The following is a 22,986-nucleotide window of genomic DNA, read 5'->3' as shown; positions in this document are numbered from 1 at the left end:
TAAAAGCGTTCAGCCGACGATGCTTCGTGATAAGCTCATCAACATCATCTAAAGCGATGAAAAGAAAGGCTTGGAAGGCAACTGCACCACGGCGAAAAGGAATAAGCACCATAGCTGATCAACGCCGTTCGTGCGCAATTCGTACGGGGGGAGGTTGGTTTGGCAAAACGAAAGAGGGTGAAAACGTATTCGTTGACGAATGCAAACCGCATCTTATCGCAAATGTTTTCATTGAATAGCAAGCTTAGTTGGTGGTAGGCTTCCGGTTCACCGGCGCCCCGACAACCTATGTAGAAACGGTACTAAGTTACATACTACTCAGTCAAGTCTCCGACGGTGGATCAAGCCTACCCCGATCGCGGTCCGGCTTCGTGGCCTAGTCTCCTCTACAGCACGAATGGCATCCCCGTTACTACTGCATCGACAGCGTTCCACGTGTCTTCTACGCGATACATGTCGTTGATAACGTTGTAGATTATCACGCTGCGCAAATTCCTATGCATCTCTACAAAAATTAGGCATCCAAAGACGACTAGCTGCGGCGACTTCTCTACGTTAACTCGCTTTTGCAAAAAGGTGGGGAAGCGTGACCAAACCGATGCAGGTACATACTTCCTAAAGCAGCCACGGCCAAAGAAAACCTCCGATCGATGATCACCTCGTCATGCTTTCTGTTCATCCATGCTGTCACGTTTAGGATAACCCGGTGGATCCATCTGCTTTTCATCACATTGTTCCAGTCTTGCTGCCGCTAAGCCAACGAGTGCACTCTGGCAATACTTTTCAAGTTCCAGGTATTTCTCCGTTGGTATTTAGCATTCTACGTGTTCGGAAAGGGTGATGCAAATGAACGTTATCCTTTAACACTTCCTGTCTCCGTCGAAATAATTCTGTAAGCGCTAGTGACCCGCATACCCATAAGTCAGAACGATCTATTCAGATTCACAGAATCCCGCTTTGTTGGGTTGTTGCGGCTTCTCAACCCAGTGACGTTTGATATGATCCTCGCTAACGTGTTGACTACCTTTGAGGTGCTACAGCAACCGTTTCGACGTAATCTCGTACTCACTCAACAGCTCAACAGCATAGCTCTACGGATATGCGGTTGCTCACTAGCACTACATCCATCTTACAATGGCCGTTGCATCCACGCTACAACGGTGTCCAACGCATCCGCTGTCAACATCTCAATGTCCTCTAGCGACTTGCCAGTTAGAACAACGTCGTCAGTGAATCCCACGATCTAAACTCCATTGAGCAGCGACAGCGTTAGTACTCTAGCGTATATTGGGTTCCGGAGCGTTGGACCTTGAATGAAGCCTTGGACACCCCGCCGTAATCGTGAGTGAGATTTGTCCCACCTGCGTTTCGTACACATTGACTCTGTTCTGGGAAGTAAACTTTCAGCATGTTGCAAATCTTGGATTACTTAACATAGGCAACCGTCTTTTAGTATCTACTAGAGGGAAGCGTTAGACATAACGCTTTGTTGTAGCAGAATTAGTCATGAGTTGACAATTAACATGTGTAAATTTCTCCATTTTTGCTTAGGCTAACCAAGCCAAGTGGAAATTACAACGTTTGATTGCTCTGACATTCATACATACAATAGAAAAACGTGATTGATGAATAAATTGAGATTTGAATTATGAAAAGGATCCAATCCTTATATCATCATCGCTACATCTTTTTTGAACACTTTGCGTTTCAGGAATCCCCAGTTAACCAACTGGGATCTCTTTACAAGATTTGGTTGCTGCCAAATTTCATAGATCAGGTATCAGGTATCAGAAGGCCGACTCCAGAGGCACGTTATCCTCCATTTGGGACATTTGTGCCATCGCCAAAATAACAGCCTGTTGCCGCGAGTTGGCAAGTGTTTGAGTGAAACTGGCATCACTGTCATAGAGATAGGTTTTATCTGAACAATGGAATAGCCTACAACAATCTAGCAGTTATTTTGGATAGGTTGCGTCTCTAGTAGGATCGATTAGAAACTATTATGTAAGATAATTATTGTTATTTTTAAGTGTATATTATATGATTGTTTAAATATATTACAGCATTGAAGCTGATGTGAAGTACACACTGCTATCAATATGTGTTTCGTCGAAATAGAGACAACGTGCCCCAACACAGCCTATTTCATCATCTACCTGAGGGAAAAGGAAGGAAAAAGGATTTGGATGGGGATAGGGACAGGTAGGGAAATAGGAAAAATACCCTGGAAGAGGGTACTAACGCATTAGCGTACCACGATGGGTTTAAACAGCGCCCTGAAAAGGGCACTGTAATAACGTATAAAGCGAAAGAGAGCCAATAGCTCTTTACCACAGCGGGTTAAGAACAACAGAATATCCTGAAGATTCAGGTTTCTGAAGTCAGTTTCACTTAATAAGTGTTTACCGGATACTCGGAAACGCAGTTGCGCGAAAACTGGACAGTTACATATCAAATGATACGAAGTTCCATAATCGGATTCATAGCTATCACATGCAAATGAATCAGCTTGCTGAATATTCGCCATGTAATAGCTGAGTCGGCAGTAGCCTGTCAATGCTTTGACCATAATGCTGCAATTCTGCTTTGACAGATTTGTAAGATACTTCGCCACCCTTGGAGATAGCTCAGTATAATACAATTTGGTTTGACGACATGACTTCAAACTATTCCAGTATTGTCTGTGTTGAGTGACAGCCCAGGTGTGAATCTGAAACTTTACCCAACACTTCGATATCGGAATAGCTGGCTCAGGGCCAATGAAGTCATGTGATGCTCCAGTGCGAGCTAATTCATCAGCCAATTCATTTCCAGCGATGGAAGAATGGCCAGGTACCCACACAAGGTGAACAGCGTTTGCTGAATTCAGCTCTTCGATTTGAGTTCGACAAGCGATAACTACCTTCGATCTAGAGTTGGCCGAAGCAAGTGCTTTAATAGCAGCCTGGCTATCTGAACAGAAGTTTATTACTTTGCCAATTACGTGCTGCTGAGGTTTCGATTGCACTCCGCACATAAAAGCAAAGAGTTCGGCCTGAAAAACGGTGCAGTGTCTACCAAGTGAATAAGACTGATGCAGCCTTAGCTCACGAGAATAAACACCAGCACCTGCTCGACCTTCGAGAAGGAAGCCATCAGTGTAACGATGCCGTCTGAAATACTTCTCTCTAGATAACCAGATGTCCACTCTTCCCGGGAAGGGAATTTCGTGGAAAATGTACTATATGGAAAATTATAAGCAATTGTAAGATCACTTAGAGCAAGGACAATGTTGTCCCAATTCACGAAAAGCGGAAACAACGAGGTGTGTGTTGAACTGCGGTTCACAGGAGTTTCCTCTAGTAGACCGAGTACTTGTAGACGGTAAGTGCAAGAAAGTGCTCTTGTTTGAGATGAATGTGTAGTGGAGCAACGTCATAGAGAGCTTCGAGCGCTGCCGTGGGAGTTGAAGAGAACGCTGCAGACATCGCCATTAGGCAAATCCTTTGGAGATGGCCTAACTTTGTTTGAGCCGTTCTCATTTCACCCTTTTGCCACCACACAAGACATCCATAGGCCAATATTGGCCGAACCATAGTTGTGTAAATCCTTTCGATATACTTGGGTTTTAGACCCCAAGTTGTACCAAATGTTCGCCGGCATTGCGCGAAGCCCAGCCAACAAATTGGTTCACATTACTCAACTACAACTCTGCTAAGTGAGCCCTTACTCGATCAAAGAAGATTGTTTAAAATGCACAGATTTGCTGTATTCGCACAAATCTGGAGGCCATATACGTACATTTCTCTGAAATCATTCTGTCATATACAACTGCAGATGAATTGATCTGTCGCAATATATAACTTCGATTACAATTGTTTTTGGATATCAATATAATTTCGTTTTTACAAACAATAAAAAATAAAAAACGAAAGCAAAGCGATTTGAGAGTCTTGATATTTTGACCAATAGCTTCATATCCAGATACTCTACCACTGAGCCGTTCATTTGATGTTGTAGGGTGCAAAATTTTGACAAATATAAGTATTTTATGGACTGGCCAGTAGACACTTAGTGCGGGCGATCTTAAAACATAAACACATGACCGACCCGAAGTTGACTGGACGATGTCAATTGCGCCGCCGGCGGGAGGTGATGGAAAAGTTGATGTTTACGACCGTCCGGGAGAAGAAAATCTTACCTAATATCAGCACTAATGGAATTCCACCATACGGCCAGCACGGTCCTGGTTCAGCGTCGAAGTAAAATGGAAATCCAGGTAGGAAAATGGAAGAACACCTGAGTTCTCTTCGTTTTCAGGTTCAAATTTTTGCAAACATCAAAACATTCACTTTCCACTGCCACCGCAATCAGATTCCCCCTTTATAATTTCAGATTTACAAATATGAACATATAAACAATCAAACTCTATAGATTGCACTATAATCGCAACAACTGCAGAAGAGATTGTATAAGAATGGTAATTTGAAATTACATTATTGTCCATTTGAAGTTGAAGTTTTACAAGACGTAGAACATAATCGGATGAAATTGCTGACTTCGTTAACGATTGCAGTTGATTAGTTATTGCATCTTTTATAATTTCAACTTGATCTGCACATAAAAACGATTTGAAGTTAACATTCTTATGTGATCTCTGGTTTGCTGGGAGGCCATACAAATTCTTGATTTTGAACTCAATGTGAGGTGTCCAGGAAAGCTTGGAATTAAGAATAACTCCAACGTAATTTACCTGTTCAGTCACATCGATTTCAGAATCAAAGAGACGCAAAGATCAAACGCCATCACGGTTTCGCCTTTCCGTAAAAAGAACAATAGATGTTTTACTCGGATTAACCGAAAGGCCATATTGGCGACACCAATCCTCCATTACCTGAAGAGCGCTTTGAGTTGATGGGGTGTATTTCAAGATAAGACATTTTACCAATGCAATACTAACTTCGTTAGTTTAGGTAACTAATGCACAGGACTGAAGAAAATGAATACCTGTAATTACACTAATTACATACTTTGCACATTCCCGTTACGCAACCAATCCATCACATACTCGTGCATGCATCCTAGCCTTCATACTTCAGCAGATACAAAGTTGCACAGATCGAAACCGATCGCAACAAATAGCGAAACGCACACTCCTCAGAGAGTACAGCATTCACTTTACCAATTGTTAATTAAAATTAATAGCTGTCACTTTCAATTACATCTTGCTCGGTTGCTCGCTTATCGAGAAATGGCCCACAACTGCTGAATCGTGTTGGTACCGAATGCGTTTTGTTTCGTTGCATTCATCAGAGGCTCTTTGATTCTCACCTGGCTACGGCGGCGGTGGCGCATCGACCGTACTCTTATCGCATGACGACGCACGTCGACGTCTCTTCTTGTTGCCTAGAGGAAGAACGCCTGGCCGCCACGCCACAATCGGAGGAATCTTCGCAGTGCCAGCGTAAAAGCAGAGTGCGGTCCCTAAAATTATATTTATTTGCCATTGTGAGTCGTCGGAAACTCCACTCGAAAACGAAACCCAACTGCAAGTGAGGATTTGAAATACGGTTATTATCCCATTTAATTTTATTGCGTACCTCTCCGCGCAGCTTTTTTTTTCTGCATTGCATTCAATCTACCAACCAATCCTTGCATTCACTCACAATTAAAGCTTTATTGGTCGTGCGCAGTCCTAGAGCTCGAAATTCTGCAACAAAGTAGAGCAGCTGGCCTGGGTGATGAACGATTGCCGGCTTTCCGATGGTTTTTCTGCTCATTAGGAAACTTTGCCATATCGACCGACCAGCAGCCAGCAGCCAACGCATGCAGCAGACCATCGATGAATGATGACGGCGCGCGGTGGCGGCGGCGAGTGATACCTACCTACCTACACCCTAGAGTTGGGATCGCGAAAACCCATGTAAACCTACACGGACGGGGACGGTAACTTGTGGTGATCCGAAGTTGTGTTTCTGTAATTTGCTCACGTCTGGTTGATTTTGTTAGTCAACTTTTCAATGTTTTCCTTTTCCGATGGATTAACGGAAGGCATGCCAACGAGCGATATGTGTGTGAGTCTGAGAAGGAAAGAAAAGGTTGGAAGAAGGTCGAATGGAAAGTGGGTAATAAGTTGTAATAACAGACCATCATCTCTCCCTTTACGAGGGCATTACGGTTGTATGACATGGATAATAAGGTCCGATAATGATAGGAAAGGGAGAGATGGCTTTTTATCAATTTTGACTAGCTGAAGGGAAGGTAGAATTTACAACTCGATGATATGGTGCGCATCAGTATCTGCAAACAGCTTGTTTTATCGCTGATGAGGCTCATTTTCAAGTGATATGAAATTATGCTCATGGTTGTTTGGTTTGTAACAGTAAAAAAGTTGGTAGTATTTTATCTAACGTCGTATCTCCAGTGAACAATTTACACAAAAAATAATAATTTCAATTTCTAGAGAACAATTTAAGATCAGCGCTTCTTACGCCAAGTAAACGACTTGTGACTGATATGTAGTTGTCTCCGTTGTCTCTATCAGTACTCTCTGCAGCAGCAGTCGAACATACGACCGAAGCAGGTCGGTATTTCATTTGTTTATGGTAGAACCTGTTTAACTTTGAATGTCCACTTCTTAACAAGCTGAGATAGCCTAGAAAGCTCGGACGTGCTACTCACTACCCAAGGATCTGAGATCGATTTTCGCTCGTACTTCTATAGTTCTATACCTATTACATTTCGCTTTTTTCGTAATTTTTATTTTGCTCTTGCTCATTTATCATTAGCATTAAGCTGTTAGTACACAGGTGTTACAAAAATAAAAGAAATTAATTATTACAAAGGATTAACATATCACAACACATAGAACCTTACAAATGCACAATATACAGACATCACAAATTGACGCAATACAACACATAACATAAATGTGCCCTGTTATCCAGATGGATAACATCTTCCGATCACAGGATGACGAGGTTTCATGTATTGGTTTGGGTCCATCAGTCATCCTGGAATTGTATTTTATTTGGCAGTTTGCCTTTTAGTTCACAGCATTTGTCGCTGTGTTCATAGCTTGGTTTTGTCTAGGAAAACTAATCCTAATCGGGCATCCCGTTTCAGGGTTCGATCTTTAGTTCAACAACTTGAAGTCCGTGGCAGGGAAAGGTTTTTATCTGTAGTACTTGACCAGTGTCGCGAAGCATCAGCGTACAAGTCACAAAAAAGCTGATAAACACCAAACTTGTATCACCCTGTCTCTGCGGTTTCTGATTCGCTCTCTCTACAGTCGCAATAGAAATACACTAGAACTCCAATGGCGCTGTAGTCACTTTCTCTATTTAATTATTTTTTATAACTTTAATTGTAATGAATGACTATTTTTAAGTGTTCATCTTGTAGAGGATCTTTTGTTTTGGTAAACAAAATTTATTTGACACTTCTAGTACCGCTAGTGACGCCATAAGGACATGGCAAACTAGATGTTAGTCACACGAACAGTCGCGACATTGGATTTCTGTGGCTAGTTATTCTAATACAGTCGCTAACACCAGAAAAGGCAGAATCCCATCATAGTCACCCGGTCACCCTTGTTTTGCTACAATCATCCTGACTTGGATACGGCTCATGTGAGTGTCATGACTCTCTCCGTCGCCTCAAGCAGATGCACGCGCAACAGCATGTAAAACTATGCATGTGTATTATCACAAGCACGGTACTACGTCATAAATCCTATTCGTTTTGCATAGCTCAGTTTAAACGCACACATTGAGCGCACCACGCAGTTCGCCCTGGCTACGGCAAACGCTTTCACTTCGCCCGTTATGCATCGTTGCTCAGAGAGATTGATTCTCTCGCAACCCGCCTGAAGCATACTCAGCAACTGCTATCGCTGCAAAGCTGCGAAGGGTGGAACCCACAACATGTTTATCATTCCAGGCGTGACACGCTAGCTGGTTCGTATCACCTTGGGAACGGTGACTCCAGAAAGCAGTTTAAGTGATTGTCTCGTGATGGTCGCGATTATTCGCAAGACTGTACTTGACCGCTGCCCCAAAAAAGCCTGAAAGTTGGCCATCAAAGGTGGATTGCATTTCATGGGCCTCTATTTTTCCAGAATCCTATAAATGTGCATTAAAATTATGGGAACATATACAAGTTAAAATGAAACATACAACACAAAGAACGAACAAATAATAAACTTATAACACATTAAACAATTATTCTGTCTTATAATTGTAACAAATATTTATACCCGTAACACAGGGTCAAATATTTGTCAAAAAAGAAACCAATGCTCAAACATCTTATTTGACTCGATCGAATTTGGTGATAGACCCTGTGTACTACAGGGCTTAGCATTAAACGAGTCGCTGTTATGAGGGTTTCTCCTTCCCGTCCGAACCAAAGCACATATATTTCGGACTAATTTCCGACTTTAGGACCAGATGGCATTGGCGTAGCTAGGGGGGGTTCCAGGGGTGCCTGGCACCCCCTAGAACAAATTTGGCACCCCCTAGAATTTTTCCTTGGCTGGCACCTAAAATTTAAAACTTCACACAATAATTCCAATATTGATGGCACATTTAAACAAAACATAAACAAACCTATAATTACTTATACAACTGTTGTACGTGTTGCCGTTTTGGATATTGGTAAGAACAATGAACAGACTTCTATATTTATTCAATGATTTCTCTATGCCTCCTTTATGGATTCCTCCCGATATTTCTTCAATAAACTTTCCTTAGGATTCTGCTTCCTGATGGGGTTGTACATACAAGAAATGTCTGCAGAGATTGATCAAGCAATTTCTCCGGTGATTCTTCTAGGAATTCCTTCAGAGATTCTTCCAGAAATTTCTCATGGAATTCCTCCAGGAGGTTATATTGGCCTTCCTCCGGTAATTGTGGCTAGAATTCCTCAAGCAACTCCAGCTAAGATTCTTCCAGCAATTCCTACTGGGAATTCTACTAGGGAAGTTCTTCTGGAAATTCTTCTGGAAAATCTCTCTGTGATTTATCTAAAAATCCCTTCGGTGATTCTTCCAGAGATTTCTTCAAGGATTTATCCTCTAGAAATACCACAAGGGATTTCTCCAAGAACTTCTATTGACCTTGTTCCATGAATTCCAGCTGGAACTCTTCAAGCAATCCCCTTTAAAACTCCTTCAGAAATACTTCTAAAGATTTCTTCTGGCATTTTTCCTGTGATTTCTCCTGCGATTCCATTAGGGATTCCTCCAGTATACTTCTACCGATTATTTCAAGGAGAACTGTAGGTATTCCTCCAGGCATTTGTTAGAGGATCTTCTCTTAGGATACCCCCGACATCCCTGGTTCAAGGATTTCTCTAGAAATTACTTCTATGATACCTCCCGGAATTCTGGGAATTCCTCCAGATATTTCAGCTGGGATTCCTCAAGCAATGTCTGCGGTTCTTCCAGCTATTCTTCTTCCAGAAATTCTAACCGTGGTACTTCAGAAATTATGCTACGGATTCTTCTAGAGCTTTCTCCTGGCTTTTCTGCAGGGATCTTACCAAAGAATCTTCCTGGAATTCATGCAGAAATTCTTTTGGTTGTTCTACCAGGGATTTCTCTAAAAACCCATCCAGGAATTCCTCAAGAAATTTTATCCAAAGATTTCTCCAGAAATTCCTCATGGAATTCCTTCAGAAACTCCGTTTGGCCTTCCTCCAAGAATTTCTGAATCAACTCCTCCTGTCGTTCTATCAGCAATTTCTCCAGAAGTTCTTACTATGATATGGCCAGAAATTCTTCTAGAGATTCCTATATGAATTTATCCTAGCATAGTGGCGGCTGGAATATATCGGATAAATCTTTCTGAGAATCCTTCATATATTCCTTATATTCCTCCTGCGATTCCTTTAGGGCCTTCTTTACATATTCTTCCAGAATACCTCTACCGGTTCTAGCAGGGACTTCTCTAGGTATTCCAAGGATTTTTCTTTAGATTCCCCCCAGGCATTCCTGATGAGGTTTCTCTAGAAATTTCTCCAGCAATTTCTGCTGAGATTTCTACAATGATACATCTCAGAATCCTTCTAAGAATACCTCCTGAGATTTTTTTTGGGATTTGTTCAGAAGCTCTCCGCTGATTCCTCCAGGAAATTTAATCCAAGATATTTTATCCAAAAATTCGCTCATAATTTTCTCATAGATTTTCTCCCATGAACTCCTCTTTGCCTTCCACCAGGAATTTCAGCTGGATTTCTCAAGCTATTTCTGCTGTAATTCATTCAGCAATTCCTCCTTGGACTCCTCCAGAAATTCTTACTATAATACATCCCGGAATATCTCTAGGGATTCTTCTATGAATTTTTCCAGGGATTCCTTCAAAAATTTGCTGGGATTACTGAAGGAAATCTTACTAGGAGCCTTGCAGAAGTACCTTCGGTGTTTATTCCTGGAAATCCTAAAGGGTTTTTTTTCCTGAGATTTCTCCAAATATTTCTCATTAGATTCCTCCAGGAACTCTTCTTGACTTTCATCCAGGAATTCCTCCTGGGATTCTAAAGCGATTTCTGCTGCTTCTAATGTTTCAGGCATGCCTCCTAGGTCTCCTCCAGGAATTCTCACTGTGATACCTGCAAAAATTCCTTTATGGATTTCTCCAGGCATTCTTGCTGGGATTCTTCTAGGGTTTTTCAGGGATTTTTCTAAATACTCATCTGAGAATTCCTCTTGAGTTTTTAATCATGGATTACTCTAAAAACTAATCATGGGATTACTTCTAGTACTCTGTTAGACTTCTTCAAAGAATTCCAGCTGAAGGAATCCCAATAGAAATCTCTTTAGGAATTCCTTTACGAATTTCGAGAATAGTTGGAATTCCAGCGAAATCCTAGGAGGTATTACTAGACAAATCTCTAGTGAAATCCTATAGGAATGAACGGGAAAAATTTATTGATTAGAAGGCACCGTATGGTGCTATTTAACAAATTGAGAGATGAATTTGTAAAAAAAAAACACGTTCTGGTGGAATTCGAACCCTCCGTATTCGCTAGAACATTTCTTTGAGAGTTCCTTCGGCATGTTTTTTTTTTGAAAATTTCTGTGGTAGTTTTTAATCAGCAATTTCTTTGGTTTTTTTTTTCTATAACTTCAATGGCTATTCCTCTGAATTTATTTCAGCAATTTCTTTTTCAGTTATTTTGCAACTTTCTCAGGCAATTTTATCGTGATTACTTTTGTTATTCTCTATGATTCAGTTGTATTTATATATATTGCTTCCGAAAATTGCTGAACTGGAAATACAGAAATTCTCAACTGGACTTGCTCTAAAAAATCCTTAAAATTCACGAAAACCTTCCTGACAAGTTCCCAAAGCAATTGTCAGAAAAAAATCATCAAAATAACCTTAGAACTTTCAAAGTAGTTGGCAAAAGAATTAATATAAGAATCACCAGAGAAATTCCGGAAGGCTTGGCCAAATCCAATCTCAAAATAAATTGCCGAAATATATTCTATAAAAATTTACACAAACATTCACAAAAAAAATCGAAGAAATTCTCAAAGAATTTTCCAAAATCATCAAAGGAATTTCTGAATAAAATTTAGAAAGAATTCCAAAAGTGATTGCAGTGACAGATTTTTTAAAGAACCGCCAGAGATTTTTTTCAAAGAAATTCCCAGAGGAAATCTCTAAGAAAATTGCCCAATCAATTTCCAAAGAAATTACCGAAGAAGTTCTTAAAGTAATATTAAAAGTTTCCAAAATTTCAAATGGATTTGCTTATAAAATTCCCAAATAAATGTTCAATGCAAGTAACATCGGAAATGCCCAAAATGTTCTGAAATCATCTGCTGCAGGAATTCCTTACATAATTACTGAAGAAATCTAGAAGAAATTGTCTAAAGAATTTCTATTTAAATTTAAGAAGCGATTTATAAAAGAACTTCCGAAGGAGTTTTCAAAAGAATTGGTGAAGAAATACCTAGCATGGATAATGAAATTCCAAAAAATCAACGAAAATCGAAAAAAAAGTAGAATGACTTGCCGAATACATTGGGAGGTAGTTCCCAGAGTCAATGTCGAATGAATCACCAAAGGCTTCACTAAAATAATTTCCAAAGGAATTGCCTGAACAGAAATTAGATAATTTGAAAAAGCAATTATCAATAGAATTGTTGACATTACCAAAACATCGCTTGAAAGACTACTAAAAATTGGCGAAGAAACTCCCGAGAAAACATTTCAAAGGATTGGCTAATGAAGTAAAAAAAAAAACAAATAAACTGCTAGTGGAATTGCCAAAGAAATTTCCAAAGTAATTTCCGATGAAATTTTCAAAGGATGCGTAAAAGGTGTTTAGTATCAAATTCTAGACATATAAATTTCTAAGGGAATTGCCGAAGAAATTTGACAAATTCAAAGGAATTACTGAGAGATTTCATAAAGAAGTCTTAATTCAAATGAATTGCAAAACAATTTCCAAATAAGTTGCCGGGAACATTTCCCTGAGGAATAATCGAAACAATGTTTTGCCAAAAACACAAATTTCTTTATTATATTATTGCATAGAATTAGAATCCTGAAGAGAAAAATCGAAGTTCGCTATTAATGTTGTAGTCAAGCCAAAAATGCAAATATATATCCTGATTTTACAATTTCAATGCCACAAAAGTTCAGCTTATTGGACGCAGTGGCTTAATTTCCACAACATGGGAGGAAAAAAAAGACTCTTACAATTGTTCTTGAAAACTATTTTATAAGGGTTGTTATCATGCAACAAAACAAAGAGGATGTCACGAAGAATACAAGTTAAACGCAAATTTGTGGATATTTGATAGTTTCCGAGATTTACACTTCTAATAATTGCTCTGAAAACGTATTCTTAATCAATATATTCAATCCACAAAGGGGTTGTGATGATTGTAAAGTTCCAACTGAAAATACAAATTCCATGTAATCAACTTATCAAGTTCTCAAACCTCACATGAGTGTTAAGTCAGAACAACGGTTCGGATTTTTCAAAAACAAAAAAAACTGTTCTTTAAAATAAAGCGCGTTTAAAATTTCGGGCTTATTGGTCCCGCGATATTTTTGTACTAAGAAGTTGAAGGTGGATCGGTATTTCTTTTTGCAAAAAAAAGCAAAACAACCTGGAAGCCACTCAAACTGGCACCCCCCAGGCACCCCCTAGGAAAAAATCCTAGATACGCCAATGGAGGGTTCACACATTGTTGCGTGGATGCCAGGCGTAAGGTGATAGATTAGTGCGTTACTGTATGAAGCTAAAGCGACACAGTTTGCTTGATTGCATAACTTGTAGGCGTTATCTAATAGATTAACACTGTGCTGTGAAAGTTGGAAGCAAGGGAAACGGCTTTTCAACCACTAGTGGTAGCCACTAGACCACCGAACCCTTCTATTACACGGAAAGCAGGTGAAAATTGAAAAGAACTCTTCCACGATGGTATTAAGAAAAAAATCTCACAAATATTGCGAATTATCCTACTAGACACTACCTACCTAACATTACCTGGTTGTATATCCAAAGATTCTTTCAATTATTCCTGCAGAAATATATTCCTTCGCATTTTTCAAGATAGTTATCAAGAATTGTCTCTATAAATACCCGCGAAGGGTTCTTCACTTCTTCTAGCTATTATTCCAAAAGTTTAACTTCAGCAGAGAAGGTTTGCGAACAGATGCTCCTTCAAGATTTCCTTCCAAACTTTCTCCAGATTTTAGGATGACACATAAACAACAAAACATGCTATCATTTTACTAATTCTCTTGGATTTGTGCACACGTGAGAACTATTTACACCCACGAGATGCGACAACGAGAACGGACACAACACGTTTTGTTCACAAAACGTGTTGTGTCCGTTCTCGTTGTCGCGTCTCGTGGGCATGCTATCATTGTTACACTTGTAATTGGCGATGTTGGCGCACATACCAGCATTCATGGCATGATCACTGTCGGGTCCGAAGGAATGGAGGAATAATCGAGAGCTAGCACTGTGACCAAGACAACTGATTTACACACACGATATTGTAGTTCAAATGGACTGTATATTGAAGTAGTTAAATTCACAACACGAAACGATTACTTAACTGAACTAGGATAGTTTATTCTAACTACGGAACGGTACAAACTCGGTTTGTTCTAACTGCACGCGCGTATATTTCTTCCTGAGTTTCGCTTATACTAGGACTATCGCTTGTACTAGGACTATTAACTACTTAATTACAATTAACTACAAATAACTACTAATTACCAACTACTTTAGACTACTAACTGAATCATGATTCTATGGCGGTTTTATAGGGATCATGGTCACAAACATTTTTTGGAAAAAAACAAATATTGCAGTATTTTGGGATAGTTAGCATTGTGATAGATCTATTTTAGTACTACAACTTTGCCAAAGAAAGTATGGTGCTGTCTTGTAGATATACGCTCGCACCCCCAATTAGGCGAAATCCCATAAGCTCTGGGATTCCTACAACACGGATTTCTACTGCACCCCCGAACCAACCGTGTAGTAGGAGTCTAGACTGTATGAGGGCAATGGGAATGATCATATAGTCGATTCAGAAATTTGAAGATGCGGAAGAGTGCCTAAATTCCAATATAGTCCAGATAAGGAGTGTATCGGAAAGTAGTTGAAAATGTTCAGGATGTTCTATCTCCAAGCTAGGTTGGTCTTTTTATTTCGCTTCTTCTATGAAATCTTCACAATATAGTTAAGTTTAGAACAGCTTGAACAAAATTGAAAAATGTTTAGTATTATTCAAAATATGGTTAAGTGAATACACCTCACAGAATTAAAATCTGCACAAAATGGCAATTTGTTAAAAATTTTCAATATTTCAAAAATCTGTAGCGAATGATATTTGAGGGGGTTAGAGGCAGAGGGGTGTAAGTGACCAAAAATTCAAAATTGAGATACATATCCTACGTGACTCTACGAGATCAACTTTGTTTGTTGCCAAAGACCCGTAATTTCTAAAAATGTTTTAACATGTTTTCACACTGAACGAAAAAATGACGCTTAACCATGGAGGAGATTTGTTTGGAGGTAAAGGGGTGTAAGTGCAATGCTTTATTTATAATGATTTTCAAAAATCAACCTATCAAACTTCACTATGAGTCGATGTGCATCAATGATCCTTTGTATATGTTTTGAATCATGTGTCATGTTATGGGCCCACGATGCACGTGCCGAATGTTCTTGAAAATGTGGAAACTGCAATTCATCTGTAGCATGTTTTTAAAGTAACCTCCCAACTTAGTTTTCACTTATTATATAAACATTAAAGTTATTGTTGATAGTGATGGTTTAAATATTTTGGAAGCTAGTCGAATTCTGACGCACAATTTCTGATGCCTCATACTTTTTTTTTTTGACTTTTATATGCAAAAATGACAATATGAATCACATTATTTTCGTTGAACATAATCAGTACAACATAGATTGATGTACCTAGTTCACATAAGTATCAAATTATTAAGTTATTCTTCATATTTTTTACTAACCGTAATCAAACATCAAAGTGATACAAACAGGAGAAATGGTTCCTGCTCAACTAAAAACATAATAGGGGGATTCACTAAACAGCGTAAACTGATTAAACTGATTAAACTTCGTGATCACCAAGGCAATCTTTGATTATTTCATTAGCAAAATCATGAAACATTTCAAACAAGCAGAAAATCATGGCTTACGCAACAATTCAATCTGTTTAGTGAGTACCCCTAATAATTGACCAAATAACCAATATGAAATAAAATCATCGATCCATGTACACAGTATAACTAAAAAAAAATGCATGTGAGCGGATCTGGTGTGATGGTTAAAGCACGTGACTGTCACGCTTAGGCCCGGCTTAAGGATTGTGGGGGCCCGGGACCGGAGGGCACGTGGAGGCCCCTCGGAGGTACAAATGCGATGAGCAAAACAGTTTTTCTTTGTTTTTGGTACTGTTCAAGCCAAATGAAAAATAAAGTTAATGTTTAGCAAGCAGAAACGGTTTTTGTGGGGGACCCAGGAAGGTGGGAGCCCAGGGCCCTGACCCCCGGCCCCCCCTTACCCGACGTCTCCACTAGACAGAAATGTCGTGCCATTTTGCTGGACTTTCTGGCAGCAAAATGGCAAGACATTTCTGTCTAGTGGAGACGTGGGGTTAGATTCGGCCCTGGTCACGCTGAAGACATAGGAGTGGGATTTGAACTCCCGAAAAACTCGCAAAATGTGAGTTCTTTCTTCAGAAGGTAAGTAAAGCATGGGTTGTGAGATGAACTAGCCTAGGGGTAAATACATATCTCGTTAATATAGAAAAAAAGAAAAGTGTGTGATTACGCCAGATCGGTTTGAAGTCTTAAACGTTCTGTTTTATTTTGGTACGATGAATAGGCAGCCTAAAAGTTGCCAAATTTGTTGAAGTTTTGAAATAACGAACCCTCCGAACGAATAAGTAAAAAAAGTCTTGAATTACGGCTCAATGGCCCATACTCGATTCTTGGTTTAAGATGAAGATCACCAGCGATAACTTTCCAAACAACGCATCCTCACATTTTCTCGATTACAAATCTGGAGACCCGTCAATCGCATTAGCCTGCAAATGCTACTTGGTGTTCACTATAAGACAACATGCAACAAGGAACAGTTTCAAATCAAGTTGTTTGATAGATTCGCAGATTTGTGCTCAAGAAATTCGATTAGAATGAAAGGCGGCCAGTCAGTGTGGCGGCCATCTAGATACTCCAGCATCCTTGTCCTTAAAAGTTAAAACATGTGACAGTAGCGCACATTTTCCTCAATTTTATATTTACATATAATAAAAAGTATATTTTAATTTACATTACAAGCAAACAGAACATAAACTCTGTGATTTTTTGTCGTATCAGGGTTGCCAAGGAAGACTTTTGCCGTCAAAGTAGGCTTTTTATGCTATTTTTATATGATTATTTTTCCAACTGTATTTTTATTAGGGAACAAATAATATTTCTTCTAAGTCATCTTGCTTGTAAGCATCGTTCCCAAGCAACACACATGTTATATAAGTGTTATGACAGCGCAAGATTTGGTTGTATAGAAGTTTATTTGACGTTATTCTAACACAATGTTAATATAACGTCGAATTAACTCCTATACAACCAAAGCTTGCGCTGTCGTTACTCTTATATAACATGTGTGTTGCTTGGGGTTCACTTAAAATGAGACTTAAATTTCAATAATCAAATAAAATTGTTTTTCAATTTTAGGACACTTTTTGCATGATAGCCCTTGAGTCTACAATGGGGCCGTTCGTAAACCACGTAGACTTTTTGAGGGGAGGAAGGGGGGGGGGGGGGGTGGTGTCTGTCCAAAGTCCATACAAATTTCAAAATTTTTGTATGGACAAAAGTCTACGAGAGGGGGGGGGGGGGGGTCTGAGATGGCCAAATTTTGGTCTACGTGGTTTATGAACAGCCCCTATAGAGTTGCAACTCTATGAAGGATTTGTTTGGAGGCAAAGGGGTGTAAGTCAATAGTTTAGTGGTAAAGGGGTGTAAGTGTCATTGACCCAAAAAATCCAATTTTCATATTCGAAGAAAAACAACGTATATAACGTCTGTGTTCATCTCCAATGGTGGAGATACTTGATAGTAGTATATTCGAGGCGATTTTGAAATTTTTCGATTGTTGTTGATTTTTGTATAAGATGCCAAAGTTAACGTCCATTATCTCAAAATTAGGTTTTGGTCACTTACACCCCTTTGCTTCTGACCCCCTCATTTGTACGATAAAAAATCTGGAAAGTATTGATGCTTGTTAACAGTTATGTACACATAACATATCATGCGACACCGACTTTCAAAATTCATATTTTCGATAGAAAAATCTCCAATATCTACAAAATGGTCCACTCCAAAAAAACGTCTATTTTTTTGGTCAAACTTAGAAGCTCTGCTTTTAATATCTTAAAAGGTTATAAAATTCCGTTTTTTGCTCTAACTTACTCGCCCATAAATTAAAAATCATTCCCTATTTTAAAAAAATACGAATTTTTCATTTTAGGTATTTTTTATTTGCGTAAACATGATTTGGAGGAGCGTAGAAAAAAGGGGTTCCTCAAAAATGGCCTTTTTTCATTTTTAGAATTGCGCTACAACCCAAGCAGCACCTGCAATATCATCCAGAATGTGGCTTTTTATGCTTTGGTCTAAATGAGTTGCACTAGAAGCACACGAAACTTCCATCTTGTCAGTTGAGTTGCATTTAAACCACGAAATTCGTAAAGTTGTGGCTTTGTTTCATAGAAATCACAAATTGCCACGTGTTTGACATCGATTCGTGGAGGCGGAGCTTACATATTGCTCGCAAGTGATAATACAGTCAGCTTACATTAAATGTGTTATGTAACATGTCTGAAACATCTAACTCTGGTTTGTTTGTTCAGATTAGGTTCCATATGCGTCACAGAAAACTTGAGCGTCTTTTCATTTTGACAGTTCTCTAACTTGTGACAAAGAAGGTGCAATAAAGTAACAAGTAACTTCAGTAGCTTTTATGGTGCGTTGAACATCGATTCTCTCACAGAGCTCTTGGTGTAGTATGTAAGGTGAGTAGATAATACTCCTGGTGTCCATGGTTCGAGTCTGGACACAATCTTTTTTATTTTTTTTATCATTCTCGCTTGTTTATGTTGCATAAGAATACAGAATCTGCGCTTTTTGGGTTTCAAAGAAGAAACAATTGTGTTCTGTCGTCCGTAATACGGATAGTGAATAAATTGCACTGAGGTTGCTGTTACTGGCTCAGCCGTGTTGCTTGGGAATGCAGTGGAGATTTTTCTTGAAAAAAAAATTTGCCTATATCATGATCATTCTGGAGATTAGTATATTTGCACAAAAAAGTTAACAATTTTCGAATATTTTCGAAACTTTTTCGCAATTTCATTTTTTTAGGTGTGCAAAATTTTAAAAACATGTGTTCAGTAATCTAGAATAAAAACCCAGTTAAATGAATATTTTTAGAAAATCATAAGAGCAATTTATTTTTTCAAGGATTTATACAGTGTCTCCAAAAATAAAATTACTTAAAAGTTGTATTTTACTATTTTTGAGGCTATTGTAAACATTTTCAACTTCTTTACGATACACTCTTAAGTCTAGCTCTAGCTCTAGTTTATCGATCAATTGTACATTGAACACATGCTTTGAATTGGATTGCGAGGAATTCGACTACCAGAAAAAGAATTCAGGTTGTGCCCGAAACAGATGTGAACTTGATGGAAACAGTGTTCGAGGGACAATTATTCAATCTTATAATTATAAGAAAATTGTAGTTCCGTTACATGATATGGAAGCTAGGGTAAATGTACCAATAGTGGTGCTATTAGTAGCTCCTTGAAGAAAAATAATTGAATAAAATTGATAATACCACAAAATAAAAAGTCTGACAACGTTAATCGGTAGTTTTTCACTTAAATTTGCTAGGAAAAATGTAAAAACCATTGTTTATTTCAGTTTTTGCTAATAAATCACTTGCACCAACTATAGGTACACGGTTCCTATTATGGAGGTAAAATTTAACTTTGGTTCCTATAGTGGCGCATCCCATTGAATTCTTATTGGACCCACCACTAGGAACACTACCTCCACTATAGGTGCAAAGGAGCAAAAAATTTTAGGAAAATAATTGTTTAAAATAGGTTTTTCGACAAATCCTTAACACAAAACTGAATTAATGTTATTAATTAGTTTTTTTTTATTCTTAATCACTTAACCTAATTTACAGCTCAATTGTCCACTGGGGCACTACGTGAGCAATTTCAATTGACAGCTGCACTTATATTTTGTACAGCGCCTAGATTCTATTCTACTTTATCGAACTGGTTGCCTTTCTGCTGCTGTCACTGTTTTCTACTTTATAGCTAGTAGAATGATGAGCACAAGGATGATGATGGATGGCCGTTGTTCCTTTCCAGTTCGATTGGGGGTCCATTATGAGTAGCAGTTCGCCGATGTCCAGGTATCCGGGTTCGTTTGAGCCATGGGGCTCAGAAGAGGGTCAGTGTCAGTTGCTCTCGGGGGAAAAGCAACTGACGAAAAATTGCATGTGCCGGGGCTGGGAATCAAACCCATGACCATCTTATTAATTAGTTATGATGCATTTATTAAAAATGTCATACAAAAAGCTTGGTTCGAAATAGTGCTAAATTGGCACTATCACCACTATTGGTACTACCTCCACTAAGGGAGCTTTTACCCTAATGTATAAACTAATAATTGATTGTAAATTGGCCATGAGGCGTTAGGCGAGGTGCAAGAATAAAATCGATCATTATTGGTCGGTGCTTACATAGCCGGGGATTAGATGAAAACCCTAAGGTATTTTACTAGGTTTGATTGATCAATCAAAAACTAATTTTCCAATAAAACTCTCTCGACTTTTTTTTTGTTTTTGTCTGTTCTGCTCCTGATCGTCAAATACCGCTGACTTCTCACTATTCTTCTCCACTTCTCGCGCACACGTTTTTCCGCACTGTGTGACATCTTTATCGCCCGGACCCGATCTAAATTGAGTGATTAAAGAAACGTTTTGTTCAATTTAAAAACCAATAAACTCTGTCCGGTGCGATGTGGCGGCGCATCCACACTCGGGAACCACACAAAGTCCACTTCGCTTCGGCTGGAAAGATATGCTCTGCGCTCTCTTGTTTCACAACTCGTGGAATCAGTGCAAACGACACAAAACAGTCCAAATATTTTCTCGTTTCTGCGGCGCGCCGCTTACGTTTTTGTGTCAATCTGCGAACGGGGCACATTCCGGGACCGTGGATATTCCGGAATCGTTGAACCGCGAAATCGAATCACGGGAAAAAAGCGTCTGACTGTTTGGTCTGATGATCAGTCTGAGCAGACGTGAAAATAGTGCGACGTTGTGCCAAACTTCGTTAACCTTGACGATTGATTGATGGTGTGTCTTTCACTGGGGTTTGGAATTAATTTAATTTGTTAAAAAGTATTGATTCCAATACTGGTAAGAGCACAAATATGCTTAATTGTTATTAAATTCAGTTTAATTATCGTATAGAAGAAAAGGAACCTAAACCTCCACAGATTTCTTCTCAATACTTTGAATCAGGCGAGGTGTGATAAATACTTGGTAAATTTTTAATAAAGCCTTCGTCAATATCCTTAATTTGTCTGAAAGTCCTGATTGGACGTGCAGCGATTATGTCCACCAGGGCCACGTTGCTCGCTTTGAGCCCTATCATTAAGCCCGATTTCCTTCATGCACCAATTTCGTCCAGCAACAAGCAAGTTTCGGCCCTTTTATCTCGCAAATTAGCTTTTTCATCACTTGATTAAATTTGTTGAAATTATAATACTGATTGTTTCCCCCCGATCGTGTTTCTCTTGTTTCAGCTCATTCTCTCGATCGAGGAACGACCAACGCGCAACGACCGGACCCAGCGAGGAGCCCCAGTGCCAATCAGTTTCGACGGTGAAACGGTGCGCGTAAAACCGGTCCAAAATTTACAACATCGCACGGCTCGCCGATCTAGATCAGCCCGGTAGTCACCGACCAATGGGCATATCGGATGAGGGCAAGCTGCTAGGAGCGGAGGACATACCCCATGAGGCTCGGCCACCCCAGGGTAGTCCACTGGAGCGCGGCGGCAGCAGCATCGGAACCGGGGGGTCCAGCACTCCCGGCAGCGCCGGAGGCCACATGATGAACAGCCCGGGTGGAGCGGGCATGGGCGGCGACCCCAACAGCCCCATGTCCGACCAGCACAGCGACGACGGCTGCGACGAGTTTCAACCAAAGAGAAAACAACGCCGCTACCGGACCACCTTCACGAGCTTCCAGCTGGAGGAACTGGAGAAGGCGTTCTCAAGGACTCACTATCCAGATGTGTTCACGAGGTAACTACTGCGGCCGGCCCATTTTACATGCTTTCATAGTTAGTGTAGCTTCCGGAATTTTACGCCTAGAAAATCCAATTTATCGATTTGACTTGTTCGGGTTCTCCCTTTCCTGGCCCAGAACAAGTCTCGAACTATGTACGAAGATAGATTTACTGCGCTTCGGCAAACTTTAAATTGCATTAATAATCACTTATGTAGAGGAGAGGAAATTTCTTCACCTGACCGCCGCCGCGCCACCGCTACGCACGACTTCTGTGGGCTGGGCGCTATAAACCTTTCAACAGTTTCCTCGAAGTAACGCGAAAATATGGCACGAACGCGTGTGCTTCCTGTTACTTTATGGAGGCGTTGTTCATGTACAACGTACGTTGGTAATTTTACGTAGCAAAATTGTTAAAATATAACGCAGAGGTCTCAGATTCTATATCTCTGGATCTCTGAAATTGTTTGATGGACTATATTTTTCCCTGAACTTCAATTCCTCTTAATAGAATTCACAGCTTTTCAACAACCACCTAAACCAGCTGCTATTGACGCGCGCTCGTCAACCTTGCACTTTTCCGCACCAGACACGCGTGATTCTTCGTCAATCATCCAACTGCCTCTGCCAGCCAATAGCTCATCCGTTACTTGGAGCAGCAAGAAGACTCGGTTCACCCAAAGGAGAAAAGAGATCGGAAAGTAATTTAATGCTCTAACACTTTCTGACGGCACTACTAGCCAAAGTGCGTTGGAAATTTAATTTCCGGTTCGAAGGGTACTTAATATCTCCACGGTGGTATGTTGCGAGATCGATCAATCCGCCAGGGAGGAGGTCTTGAGAGGATGGAAGAACACGTGCTACACATTACTGGGTGGAAGAGCGTGCGGATAAGTGCTAAAAGGTGGATGCGGTTTACATTCTTGCAAGTGGATCATAAAATCCGCTGAATGTTTTGCATTTGTGTAGAATTGATCCATACCCACCCAGGTAACCAATAAGCATTTGAATAAGCCGTATTTCTATTTTATATCTGCATTTGACCTGCTTACTGCCGTATGAAAGCAGTTCGACTGCTAAACTGCCCTATATTAGCAATTGAAATGATACTTGAAATCTAGCAGC

The 22,986-nt window shown here is 39.7% G+C and overlaps 1 protein-coding gene across 2 annotated transcripts in view; it reads left to right on the top strand.

The window, feature by feature from the left end:
• LOC109415477 (homeobox protein aristaless) overlaps window positions 1–22,986 on the top strand; it is a 295,050-nt gene that overhangs the window by 181,281 nt on the left and 90,783 nt on the right. For both annotated transcript variants that reach the window (XM_019699753.3, XM_019692779.3), the window contains exon 2: window positions 21,375–21,878. In XM_019699753.3, the coding sequence (XP_019555298.3) occupies window positions 21,538–21,878 (341 nt within the window). In that variant the 5' untranslated portion in view covers window positions 21,375–21,537. The remainder of the gene's footprint in view (window positions 1–21,374; window positions 21,879–22,986) is intronic.

Source organism: Aedes albopictus, chromosome 2 (genome assembly GCF_035046485.1).
Source record: "Aedes albopictus strain Foshan chromosome 2, AalbF5, whole genome shotgun sequence".
In the NCBI taxonomy this organism is placed as follows: Eukaryota; Metazoa; Arthropoda; class Insecta; order Diptera; family Culicidae; genus Aedes; species Aedes albopictus.
This window is presented reverse-complemented; position numbering and strand designations above follow the sequence as displayed.